Genomic DNA, 14,504 nt, shown 5'->3' with positions numbered 1-14,504 from the left:
TCAATATCAATAGCCACTGTTACACCATACAATAAAATGTCACTCTTAAAACGAATGTGTTGAAACAACACATGTTGTAGTGTTATTATTCGAACAACACACTTTGTGTTGTCCCTTTTATTTATTTGAACACAAAATCAAAATGAAATAACACATAATGTGTTAAATAGGATAACACAAAACAATGTGTAAAAATGAACACATCCTTTCTATATCATGGTAAACTTTAAAAGAATAGAAAAACAAAACCACACTTCACTATTATTATGCCAAAAAGAATTATATTATTCCATAATATAATATGATTATTAATATTATTATGGCGTGTTATGTCCTGAATTATAAATATTGTAGATTCTGGTTGGTAAAGTGTTAATCTAATGAGAAATTACATACATACATTTGTCTAACCATAGCCCATATATTTTCACATTTTCTTAAATACTTTCAATCTGGTTTTAACCTTTAATTATGCTGGTTGAAACTAGTCAACAGTTTCTGCACTATACCTACAAGTTAGTCATTACGTACTCATAACAGCTTGAGCAACAATTACAACCTGGTTAATGTTCAGGTATTTATGTGTCACTTCCGTTACGGGGCCTACCTGTCCAGACACAGCGCGAAATTACTACGGTAAAGGTTGTTGTTAATATTTATAACCAAAGACCTCGCGTCTGAACAGCATCAGCTCAACATCAGTACGATATACTTAATATTCATGAGACGCGCCTTTTCCTTTAACGTAGAACAAGACGTCATACACGCTCAATTAATATTCATAACTCAAGCTAGTTGCTAACTGGAAAGCACAATCCGTACCTTAATTAATATTTATGAGATGCGCCTTTTCCTATAACGTAGAACAAGACGTCATGCGCGCTCAATTAATATTCATGACTCAGGCTAGTGGCTAACTGTAAAGCACAACCCGTAACTAAATTAATATTCATGACGCGCGCCTTTGCGGTAGTAAGATTCGTAAAATTGGCAGACTGGGCGGGGGTTTCTTTAGCCTGCACACCTGGACATAGGTCCGTTTCGCTTTCCCAAGGGAAAAATTTACGGAGCGCATTCTGGTGAGTGTTATCATATATATTTATAGTTTTTACTCAGATTAAACTTTTATAACTGTTTCGTTTGCTTTAGTGTCTTTGTACTTTTAGATCCGTTAAGGTCAGCAATGCAATGCGAGTAGCATAATGTAATAACAGACGTTAGACAATGACATGTTACTGTCTTTAGTCGCACATAAGTAAATAAAATGAAAAGTAAAGTTTGATCGCATATAAATAACCTTCCTTTGAAAATGTTTTGGATCACATACATTAACTTATTCCATGTTTTGCCTGCTATAAAAACATATATATATTATTAGTCTTTTTTTAAACCTGCTTTTACAGATTATATATACATATTTTTCTTAGGTTGGAATACATTTTGGTTAAATCTTATTTTTTGCATGTTAGCAGTTATATCCTTTCGCTTAGTCAAATGTGTAAACCTTGCTTGTTTTGGATATTTTATTTTATAAAAGGTTTTTATCTTATAGCTACATCTAAATTCAGTTGAAGTATCTTACACACCAAATGTTTGGTGGTATTTTTTCTGTTCCCCGCGGACACGTTAACCTGCTTATCTAGGTTTGCCTTAAGGCTGCATAGTTTGTATTGTTAGTTCAATAGCTGTTATCTCTTAAAGCCAAACCACTGTTACTCCTTCACACTTAACAGTGAATGTGGATGAACCTGATTTGTAAATAGTACTCCTGGGGATTTAATAGCAAATGTATCAATGTAAATGTCACGCTTTGTGCCTATCATCTTAGATCAGACGAAGCAGTTTTTTAAAACTCAACGAAAGATTCTCAACATCTCAGAATGAACAAAGAAGTTGACTGTGATGTTGTTTTTCCATAGACCTTGGCTATATTGTTTATTGTGCAATCAAAACAATAGCATGATGAGTTTGTTTGAGTCATACTGTTGGTCTTTAGTGCCTTTGGTCTTGTCTCTGCTTGTCAGGAATGTTAAAAGCTAAAATGGCTCTTGTTCTCAAATCACAGCCCTCCTCCTCTCTGTATCTTTGTCTGGTGAATGCATACTCAGAGGCCATTGTCATAAAAAAACTCACTTTTTGTCATCTGTGTTGGACAAAAAAGCACAAAAAAAATTAGTTTGTGCAAAGCACTCAAAGTCTTGCAACTTGCAATGTTATATGATAAACCATTTGTGTGAGGGACATGATTAAATATATGCTATAAAAATACAGAGGTCTTAAAATGCATTTAGACATCTAAACTTAAAGGAGTAGTCCACTTTATGGGGCCCATTGACTTACCATAGTATTTTTTTTCTTACTATAAAAAGTCAATGGAGCCCATCTTTAAAGTGGACTACTCCTTTAAGAATATCTATATGCATTACTGAAATTTACTTTGGATTAAAGCATCTGCCAAATGCATCAAATTTAAATGTAAAGTGGGATGTCTATAGGTAATGTACTGAACTACACGTGTAGTCTGCTAGGACACCTTTGTGAACTTAAAGGTAATAGACTTACATCCATTAAAATAAGATGAATAGATTATAAGAGTAACATTAAAAGTGACATAGAAACTTTTTAGGTACCACTATAATACACCCTCAGAAAATGTGTCACTTGGGCAGTACCCTTTTAAAAAGTGCATATTAGTACCTCAAATGTAACTGTACTAAATGGTACATATTAAGGCCGTTTTCCCTCCCATTGACGGCTTTTGTACCTTTTTTTCTGACACTGTAATATTACATTAGAGCCACAAATGTCTCCTGAAAGATTGTTTCACATTGACACATTTACAGAGGCTTCAGGCTGTCAGTATTGTCTTGTATTTGTTTGTGATTGCAGGCTGAATCATGGTCACAGCAGCAGAATACGGACACAACTCCTGGGAGCTCACCATTCAGGTGGACCAGCGTGAGGGAGATGAGGGCATGAAGTTTAAGTTACGGGTGAAAGGGGATCTACACGTCGGAGGTCTCATGCTGAAACTCGTGGAGAAGATCAGTAAGTAGTTGTTGATATTTTCTGTAAATTAATCAGGGTTGGCAAACCCTCTGAATTTAAGAAATGCCCTTATTTGTTAAAGGGATGGTTCACCCAAAAATTAATAAAACCCCATCATTTATTCACCCTCAAGCCATCCTCGATGTATATGTATATATTTAAAAAAAAAACACACACACATACACAAAATAACATCAGAGTTATGTTAGAAAATGTCATGGCTGTTCTAAGCTTTATAATGGTAGCAAATGGTGCTTTTGATTTGATGCACAAAAAAGTACATACATCCTTCACTTCCAGGGGTTAATAAAGGCCTTCTAAGGACAATCGATATGATTTTGTAAGAAAAATATCAATATTTAAAACTTTACAGCCTAAAATAACTTGCTTCCGGTACTTAATGGTAGAGCTGTAACAATTAATCGTGTGTCCCATTAAAATGCCTGTCTGAAATAGATTCTGAATCGCAAGGCTGCAATTCTATGTTTTATGCACAGCTTGTGTGTGTACTACGGCATTTGGTCAGTAGGAAGTCCTTATCAATCTAAAATCATTATGAGTAAGAGTTGTTTATAACGTGCATTTAAAAAAGCAACACTCGTTAAACAAAATCATTCAAAATATTCTTTATTATCATGAAAATACCTGAAACAATTTAAAGAACAGCAAGATAAATATATCCTTATAGACATTTCCTGGAATAGTGTTTGTAATGCTACTTCTTCTGTGGCACAAAGGGAATTTCTGCACGAGAGCGCCCCTTGGCTTTGGGATGTGCCGGGATTTCACCGTAATTCATTAAAATTCGTTCATTGAGGAAAGTTTCCCGGACAGGGTTTAGATTATTAAGACTTTAAGCAGTTTTTACAAACATGGCTTCCAATAAAAACAATGGCACTGATATACTGTATGTTCAGATGTTCTTAAATTAAAACAGTTCAAACATGCATTTTAGTCTGTGAGTAGGAAAGGCCCTGTCTGGGAAACTGCCCTGAAAGTCGTGTAGTGACAAATGTGAAAGCGTAGAGAGAAAAGCAAAACACCAGTCAGGAAATCCCCGAAAAGTTAATTGTTTTAGCTATACTGTATATTTTTATTGGGCTTAAAATTGTTCGCTTTTCCATTGATCCGGGATGCGTTTCGCATTCATCACTACGCCACTACGTCTTGTATGCTAACAATTCAGGTCAGAAGCATTTGCTACAATTATGAAGCTTGGAACAGCCAGGACATTTTCTAATATTACTATGATTGTGTTAGTCTGAAAAAAGGATAATCAAATACATTGAGGATGGCTTGAAGATGAGTAAATCATGGGATATTTTTTTTTGATGAACTATTCCTAAAAATGAGACTACGTCCCTACGTCTTGTATGCTACGTCCTACCTATTGGCTTCAAAGCAGAAGCACCATTTACTACCATTATAAAGCTTGGAACAGCCAGGACATTTTCTAATATTACTATGATTGTGTTCATTTGGAAAAAGAAGATAATCAAATACATCGATGATGGCTTGAAGATGAGTAAATCATGGGATAATGTTTTTGGATGAACTATACCTAAAAATGAGACTCTGCCACTACGTCTTGTATGCTACGTCCTACGTATGGGCTTCAAATCAGAAGCACCATTTACTACCATTATAAAGCTTGGAACAGCCAGGACATTTTCTAATATTACATGATTGTGTTTGTCTAAAAAAAGGTAACCAAATACATAAAGGATGCCTTGAAGATGAGTAAATCATGGGATCATTTTCATTTTTGGGTGCACTATCCCTAAAAACCCGTATAATACTCTTTAAAACCAACCAAAGTTTGGTAAGGTTCAAACTGGTTAAAAAAACACCAGAGTTTAAGGTTATGGGAAACGGCAGTAAAAAAAAACAACAACAACAAAGAGGAAGGTACTTCATCCCACACGAAAAGCTAAAAGTCTTTATTCGTTCCTGTGTGTACTAGATCTCAGTCTAGAGTCTTAAACTCAGATTTAACTGCACAGGTACACCCATGTTTGCCTGGCATACCTTCGTTTGTATGGCCTCGAGCTCAGTGCTATTGTATTTATCACAGGTGTTGTTTGCTGACACAAAGTCTGAAGTTCACTGTTAAGTGTCACCCAGAGAGAAACATCCTGGTTTAGTCAATCCATTGACCCAGTTACTAATTATTATGGTTGTTTTTCTGAAGAACGTGCATATGGTCATACACAAATCGAAATGACTCAATTTGTTGATAATTAACTTTAAAAATGTGTTATATTATATGAGCACTACGAAATTTCTAGGGTGAGTATGAGTAAAAGCTACTCATCAAGATGACGTGATGAATAAACGTGATGGCATACTCCACTCCCATTTCCTCTGTTTCATAATATTTGTACTACTCAGCGGTGACTGTTTTGACAACCTGGTCTCAATGTTAATACGTAGTAAATAATACGTAACTTTCAAAAACACAAAAAAATTTGTATGTTTAAATAGAGGCTGAAGCGTACAATGTAGACGTATTTGCAACATTTAATCGTAGCATTTTACAGCTAAAAAAAATGTAAAATATTTTAAATCTTTTATACCATAAAGATTGCTGTAGAATTTATCTTTAACCATTTCATCGATAATGTTGCCACCCTACCCCAAACCTTACCCTAAACCCTTTTTAAACAACAATTTTAAAATACATAATATATTATTTTTATATTCTGCAACGTAATGGAGAGACATGAAAAATTTTGTAAGAATATTAACAATATAGCATTTAAAAGATATTTTAAGCCGCTAATACAGTCCTACCCAAATCAGTTTATTAAAATCATGAACTATTAAAAATAAAAAGCATAACAGTTAGCTGGTTCAAAACCAGCGTGATCTCATGAGAATACATGTGTATCTTTACGTAAAGGGTAGTTGTACCACACGTACATTTACTTATGTTTTCATACACACTTAAACGTATAATATTGACGTATTGAAGGGACTAATACATTAAAACACTCTCAGTGAAACTGAATTATAAATGTTGACTAGTTTAAACTTTGAGCAAAATTAAAATACATGTTCTTCATACAAAAAGGATAATAAACAAAAATGTGCATGTATTCATTAAGGGGACTGTTTAATTCAAAGTGAAAATAAGAATAAAACATTTTGCTTTTGCAGTCAACAATAAACGCTGTTAAAAAGATGCAGCATGAAGTTAAAACAACTTGGTTTTGCAATGCAATTCAAACTACTATTTTAGGTTTTGGCTTGTGAAAAGTTGACATAGCTTATAAATTCAAGTGCATTTTTTTTTACAGTGTGGCAGCTTATAAAAAGTTTACAAGTAAGAAGCTTCAGAAGAAAACAGAACAAAAGAGGAAACGTTTAGTAAACATAAAAAAAAAGAAAAATATAGCTGCAAGCAGCGATACCGGGGTCAAGCCAAACATGGCAAAAAATGATTCATACGTGATGACTGTCATAATTTAAGATCTAAGTTTGCATTAGTTTTATGAAAAAATAGCATTTTTTTGTATCTTGAGACCACTAGGTGGCGCTTTGCCGAAACAATAGATGGTGCCTCAGGTCATGACTGTGATGACACATACCAAATTTAGTGTAAATACAATAAAGCGATACGGAGATATAGCCTTAAATGACTTGACCACTAGGGGGCACTGACCAAACAATAAATTGTGACTCAGGTCTTGATTGTGATGACACCCACCAAATTTGGTGTAAATACAATAAAGCGATACGGAGATATAGCCTTAAATGACTTGACCACTAGGGGGCACTGACCAAATAATAAATTATGACTCAGGTCTTGATTGTGATGACACCCGCCAAATTTGGTGTAAATACAATAAAGAGATGCAGAGATATAGCCTTAAATGACTTGACCACTAGGGGGCACTGACCAAAAAATAAATTGTGACTTAGGTCTTGATTGTGATGACACCCACCAAATTTGGTGTAAATACAATAAAGAGATGCAGAGATATAGCCTTAAATAACTTGACCACTAGGGGGCACTGACCAAAAAATAAATTGTGACTCAGGTCTTGATTGTAATGACACCCACCAAATTTGGTGTAAATACGATAAAGAGATGCAGAGATATAGCTTCAAATCTCTTGACCACTAGGGGGCACCGGAAAGTTTACAAGTCCTCCCAGAACATGTTGCTGATGAACCATACCAAGTTTCATAACAATACGTAATTGCGTTTCTGAAATACTTGAACTTAAAGAAAAATTCAAAATGGCCGACACACAAAATGGCCGACCAAAAACCATTTGGTATCGTTTGACTCGGCATGCCTCACGAAATCTAACAAGACCACTCTCATAATTTTACATTCAAGTTTGCAGTAGTTATCAGCAAAAATAGACATTTTTTTATATCTCGTGACCAGTAGGGGGCAGTGTGACGAAATGGTGCATGCACCCTCAGGTCATCACTGTAATGACATATACCAAGTCTCATATTAATACACAAAAGTTTTGCGAAGATACAGGCTCAAACACATTTTGGCGTGCTCGCCCTCGCATTCTTTGATGCGTTATAAGACAACAAATAGGTCTACCGAAAAGCTTTTGATAACTTTTTGTCTAGAGTGTCTCTAGATGATGCATACCAAAAATCTAGCCAATCACACGAGCGCTCTAGGAGGAGTTCGAAAAAGTAGGTGTTCAATATAATTCAAAATGGCCGACAGGAAGTAGGTTTGACTCAGACATATTTGGTACAGTCGGACTCAGCACGAGCCAAGGAATCAATAGAGTGAATTCTTATGTCATAGTGGCAATTTAATCAAATGATATAAAGATTTTAAACAATTTATTTATATATCCTGACCACTAGGTGGCGCTGTCCTAAAGATTTATAGGTGCGCTCAGAACATGTCACTGATGAACCATGCCAAATTTCGTAGCGATACGTCATTCTGTTTGTGAAATACTGAACTTAATGAGAAAATTCAAAATGGCCGACACCCAAAATGGCCGACCGAAAACCGTTTGTTATCGTTTGACTCGGCATGCCTCAAGGAATCTTACAAGACCACCTTCATGATTTTAGACTCAAGTTTGAAGTAGTTATAAGCGAAAATAGGCATTTTTCGAATCTCGTGACCACTAGGTGGCGCTGTGACGAAACGTTGCAGGCACCCTCAGGTCATGACTGTAATGACATATACCAAGTTTCGTGTCGATACAATAAAGTTTTGCGAAGATACGGCCTCACGTCCGTTTTGGCGTGCTCGCCGCCATATATGTTGTCACTGTATACGAGAACGCATTGGTCTATCAAAAAGCTTTTGATAACTTTTTGTCTGGGGTGTCTCTAGATGCTACATACCAAAGGACATGCAAATCGGACGAACGGTCTAGGAGGAGTTCGAAAAAGTAGGTTTTACGGAAAATTCAAAATGGCGGAAAGATGTGCATGACACAAATGACATCAATGTGTGCAATTGAATCATCATGAGCAAAGGATTCAGAGGAAAGAAGAATTTAGTTTCTAGGTCTCACGGGTCAGAAGTTATGAGCATGAACATAAGTGGATTTTTGGACTGTTGGTGGCGCTAGAGGGTTTGAGTCAGACACACCAATGTTGCTATAGTAACTTCTGAGACTGTCCTCTACATGTGTGCCAAATTTCATAACTTTCCTACGTACGGTTCTATGGGCTGCCATTGACTTCAATGGCGGAAGAACAAGAAGATGAAATATAGCTGCAAGCAGCGATACCGGGGTCAAGCCAAACATGGCAAAAAATGATTCATACGTGATGACTGTCATGATTTAAGATCTAAGTTTGCATTAGTTTTATGAAAAAAAACAATTTTTTCGTATCTTGAGACCACTAGGTGGCACTGTGCCGAAAGAATAGATGGTGCCTCAGGTCATGACTGTGATGACACATACCAAATTTAGTGTAAATACAATAAAGCGATACGGAGATATAGCCTTAAATGACTTGACCACTAGGGGGCACTGACCAAATAATAAATTGTGACTCAGGTCTTGATTGTGATGACACCCACCAAATTTGGTGTAAATACGATAAAGAGATGCAGAGATATAGCTTCAAATCTCTTGACCACTAGGGGGCACCGAAAAGTTTACAAGTCCTCCCAGAACATGTTGCGATGAACCATACCAAGTTTCATAACAATACGCAATTGCGTTTCTGAAATACTTGAACTTAAAGAAAAATTCAAAATGGCCGACACACAAAATGGCCGACCAAAAACCATTTGGTATCGTTGGACTCGGCATGCCTCACGAAATCTAAGAAGACCAGTCTCATAATTTTACATTCAAATTAGCAGTAGTTATAAGCAAAAATATATTTTTTTTATATCTCGTGACCAGTAGGGGGCAGTGTGACGAAATGGTGCATGCACCCTCAGGTCATCACTGTTATGACATATACCAAGTCTCATATTAATACGCAAAAGTTTTGCGAAGATACAGGCTCAAACACATTTTGGCGTGCTCGCCCTCGCATTCTTTGATGCGTTATACGACAACGGATAGGTCTACCGAAAAGCTTTTGATAACTTTTTGTCTAGAGTGTCTCTAGATGATGCATACCAAAAATCAAGCCAATCACACGAGCGCTCTAGGAGGAGTTCGAAAAAGTAGGTGTTCAATATAATTCAAAATGGCCGACAGGAAGTAGGTTTGACTCAGACATATTTGGTACAGTCGGACTCAGCATGAGCCAAGGAATCAATAGAGTGAAGTCTTATGTCAGTGTGGCAATTTAATCAAATGATATAAATATTTTAAACAATTTATTTACATATCCTGACCACTAGGTGGCGCCGTCCTAAAGATTTATAGGTGCGCTCAGAACATGTCACCCATGAACCATGCCAAATTTCGTAGCCATACGCCATTCGGTTTGTGAAATACTGACCTTAATGAGAAAATTCAAAATGGCCGACACCCAAAATGGCCGACCGAAAACCGTTTGGTATCGTTTGACTCGGCATGCCTCAAGGAATCTAACAAGACCATCTTCATAATTTTAGACTCAACTTTGAAGTAGTTATAAGTGAAAATAAGCATTTTTCGAATCTCGTGACCACTAGGTGGCGCTGTGACGAAACGTTGCAGGCACCCTCAGGTCATGACTGTAATGACATATACCAAGTTTCGTGTCGATACAATAAAGTTTTGCGAAGACACGGCCTCACGTCCGTTTTGGCGTGCTCGCCGCCATATATGTTGTCAATTTATACGAGAACGCATTGGTCTATCAAAAAGCTTTTGATAACTTTTTGTCTGGGGTGTCTCTAGATGCTATATACCAAAGGACATGCAAATCGGACGAACGCTCTAGGAGGAGTTCGAAAAAGTAGGTTTTACGAAAAATTCAAAATGGCGGAAAGATTTGCATGACACAAATGACATCAATGTGTGCATTTGAATCATCATGAGCCAAGGATTCAGAGGAAACAAGAATTTAGTTTCTAGGACTCACGGGTCAGAAGTTATGAGCATGAACATAAGTGGATTTTTGGACTGTTGGTGGCGCTAGAGGGTTTGAGTCAGACACACCAATGTTGCTATAGTAACTTCTGAGACTGTCCTCTACATGTGTGCCAAATTTCATAACTTTCCTATGTACGGTTCTATGGGCTGCCATTGACTTCAATGGCGGAAGAACAAGAAGATGAATAATAATAATAAATATAGCTGCAAGCAGCGATACCGGGGTCAAGCCAAACATGGCAAAAAATGATTCATACGTGATGACTGTCATGATTTAAGATCTAAGTTTGCATTAGTTTTATGAATTTTTTCGTATCTTGAGACCACTAGGTGGCGCTGTGCCGAAACAATAGATGGTGCCTCAGGTCATGACTGTGATGACACCCACCAAATTTGGTGTAAATACAATAAAGAGATGCAGAGATATAGCCTTAAATGACTTGACCACTAGGGGGCACTGACCAAAAATAAATTGTGACTCAGGTCTTGATTGTGATGACACCCACCAAATTTGGTGTTAATACGACAAAGAGATGCAGAGATATAGCTTCAAATCTCTTGACCACTAGGGGGCACCGGAAAATTTACAAGTCCTCCTAGAACACGTTGCTGATGAACCATACCAAGTTTCATAACAATACGCAATTGCGTTTCTGAAATACTTGAACTTAAAGAAAAATTCAAAATGGCCGACACACAAAATGGCCGACCAAAAACCATTTGGTATCGTTTGACTCACCATGCCTCACGAAATCTAACAAGACCTGTCTCATAATTTTACATTCAAATTTGCAGTAGTTATAAGCAAAAATAGACATTTTTATATCTCGTGACCAGTAGGGGGCAGTGTGACGAAATGGTGCATGCACCCTCAAGTCATCACTGTTATGACATATACCAAGTCTCATATTAATACGCAAAAGTTTTGCGAAGATACAGGCACAAACACATTTTGGCGTGCTCGCCCTCGCATTCTTTGATGCGTTATACGACAACGGATAGGTCTACCGAAAATCTTTTGATAACTTTTTGTCTAGAGTGTCTCTACATGATGCATACCAAAAATCAAGCCAATCACACGAGCGCTCTAGGAGGAGTTCGAAAAAGTAGGTGTTCAATATAATTCAAAATGGCCGACAGGAAGTAGGTTTGACTCAGACATATTTGGTACAGTCGGACTCAGCATGAGCCAAGGGATCAATAGACTGAAGTTGTATGTCATACTGGCAATTTAATCAAATGACATAAAGATTTAAAAAAAATTTTTACATATCCTGACCACTAGGTGGCGCCGTCCTAAAGATTTATAGGTGCGCTCAGAACATGTCACTGATGAACCATGCCAAATTTCGCAGCGATACGCCATTCTGTTTGTGAAATACTAAACTTAAGAGAAAATTCAAAATGGCCGACACCCAAAATGGCCGACCGAAAACCGTTTGACTCGGCATGCCTCAAGGAATCTAACAAGACCACCTTCATGATTTTAGACTCAAGTTTGAAGTAGTTATAAGCGAAAATAGGCATTTTTCGAATCTCGTGACCACTAGGTGGCGCTGTGACGAAACGTTGCAGGCACCCTCAGGTCATGACTGTTATGACATATACCAACTTTCGTGTCGATACAATAAAGTTTTGCGAAGATAAGGCCTCACGTCTGTTTTGGCGTGCTCGCCGCCGTATATGTTGTCAATTTATACGAGAACGCATTGGTCTATCAAAAAGCTTTTGATAACTTTTTGTCTTGGGTGTCTCTAGATGCTACATACCAAAGGACATGCAAATCGGACAAACGGTCTAAAAGGAGTTCGAAAAAGTAGGTTTTACGAAAAATTCAAAATGGCGGAAAGATGTGCATGACACAAATGACATCAATGTGTGCATTTGAATCATCATGAGCCAAGGATTCAGAGGAAACAAGAATTTAGTTTCTAGGACTCACTGGTCAGAAGCTATGAGCATGAACATAAGTGGATTTTTGGACTGTTGGTGGCGCTAGAGGGTTTGAGTCAGACACACCAATGTTGCTACAGTAACTTCTGAGACCGTCCTCTACATGTGTGCCAAATTTCATAACTTTCCTATGTACGGTTCTATGGGCTGCCATTGACTTCAATGGCGGAAGAACAAGAAGAAGAATAATATATAATAATAATAATAATAATAAGAAAACTAACAATAACAATAGGGTTCTACGCCCCTTCGGGGCTTGACCCCTAATAAGAAAACTAACAATAACAATAGGGTTCTACGCCACTTCGTGGCTTGACCCCTAATAAATATAGCTGCAAGCAGCGATACCGGGGTCAAGCCAAACATGGCAAAAAATGATTCATACGTGATGACTGTCATGATTTAAGATCTAAGTTTGCATTAGTTTTATGAAAAAAATAGCATTTTTTTCGTATCTTGAGACCACTAGGTGGTGCTGTGCCGAAACAAAAGATGGTGCCTCAGGGCATGACTGTGATGACACATACCAAATTTAGTGTAAATACAATAAAGCGATACGGAGATATAGCCTTAAATGACTTGACCACTAGGGGGCACTAACCAAACAATAAATTATGACTCAGGTCTTGATTGTGATGACACCCACCAAATTTGGTGTAAATACAATAAAGAGATGCAGAGATATAGCCTTAAATGACTTGACCACTAGGGGGCACTGACCAAAAAATAAATTGTGACTCAGGTCTTGATTGTGATGACACCCACCAAATTTGGTGTAAATACGATAAAGAGATGCAGAGATATAGCTTCAAATCTCTTGACCACTAGGGGGCACCGAAAAGTTTACAAGTTATCCCAGAACATGTTGCTGATGAACCATACCAAGTTTCATAACAATACGCAATTGCGTTTCTGAAATACTTGAACTTAAAGAAAAATTCAAAATGGCCGACACACAAAATGGCCGACCAAACACCATTTGGTATCGTTTGACTCGGCATGCCTCACGAAATCTAAAAAGACTAGTCTCATAATTTTACATTCAAGTTTGCAGTAGTTATAAGCAAAAATAGACATATTTTATATATCGTGACCAGTAGGGGGCAGTGTGACGAAATGGTGCATGCACCCTCAGGTCATCACTGTTATGACATATACCAAGTCTCATATTAATACGCAAAAGTTTTGCGAAGATACAGGCTCAAACACATTTTGGCGTGCTCGCCCTCGCATTCTTTGATGCGTTATACGACAACGGATAGGTCTACCGAAAATCTTTTGATAACTTTTTGTCTAGAGTGTCTCTAGATGATGCATACCAAAAATCAAGCCAATCACACGAGCGCTCTAGGAGGAGTTCGAAAAAGTAGGTGTTCAATATAATTCAAAATGGCCGACAGGAAGTAGGTTTGACTCAGACATATTTTATACCGTCGGACTCAGCATGAGCCAAGGAATCAATTGAGTGAAGTCTTATGTCATAGTGGCAATTTAATCAAATGATATAAAGATTTTAAACAATTTATTTACATATCCTGACCACTAGGTGGCGCCGTCCTAAAGATTTATAGGTGCGCTCAGAACATGTCACCGATGAACCATGCCAAATTTCGTAGCGATACGCCATTCGGTTTGTGAAATACTGAACTTAATGAGAAAATTCAAAATGGCCGACACCCAAAATGGCCGACCGAAAACGGTTTGGTATCGTTTGACTCGGCATGCCTCAAGGAATCTAACAAGACCTCCTTCATGATTTTAGACTCAAGTTTGAAGTAGTTATAAGCGAAAATAGGCATTTTTCGAATCTCGTGACCACTAGGTGGCGCTGTGACGAAATGTTGCAGGCACCCTCAGGTCATGACTGTTATGACATATACCAAGTTTCGTGTCGATACACAAAAGTTTTGCGAAGATACGGCCTCACGTCCATTTTGGCGTACTCGCCGCCATATATGTTGTCAATTTATATGAGAACGCATTGGTCTATCAAAAAGCTTTTGATAACTTTTT

At 37.4% G+C, this 14,504-nt stretch overlaps 1 protein-coding gene across 1 annotated transcript in view; it reads left to right on the top strand.

Moving 5' to 3' along the window:
- The first annotated feature begins 933 nt into the window (after positions 1–933).
- fermt1 (FERM domain containing kindlin 1) overlaps positions 934–14,504 on the top strand; it is a 49,205-nt gene continuing 35,634 nt past the window's right edge. Inside the window, exons 1-2 of the mRNA XM_073856377.1 lie at positions 934–1,079; positions 2,890–3,048. Coding sequence (XP_073712478.1) covers positions 2,898–3,048 — 151 coding nt within the window. The 5' untranslated portion in view covers positions 934–1,079; positions 2,890–2,897. The remainder of the gene's footprint in view (positions 1,080–2,889; positions 3,049–14,504) is intronic.

This window comes from Misgurnus anguillicaudatus, chromosome 18, assembly GCF_027580225.2.
Source record: "Misgurnus anguillicaudatus chromosome 18, ASM2758022v2, whole genome shotgun sequence".
Classification (NCBI taxonomy): Eukaryota; Metazoa; Chordata; class Actinopteri; order Cypriniformes; family Cobitidae; genus Misgurnus; species Misgurnus anguillicaudatus.
This window is presented reverse-complemented; position numbering and strand designations above follow the sequence as displayed.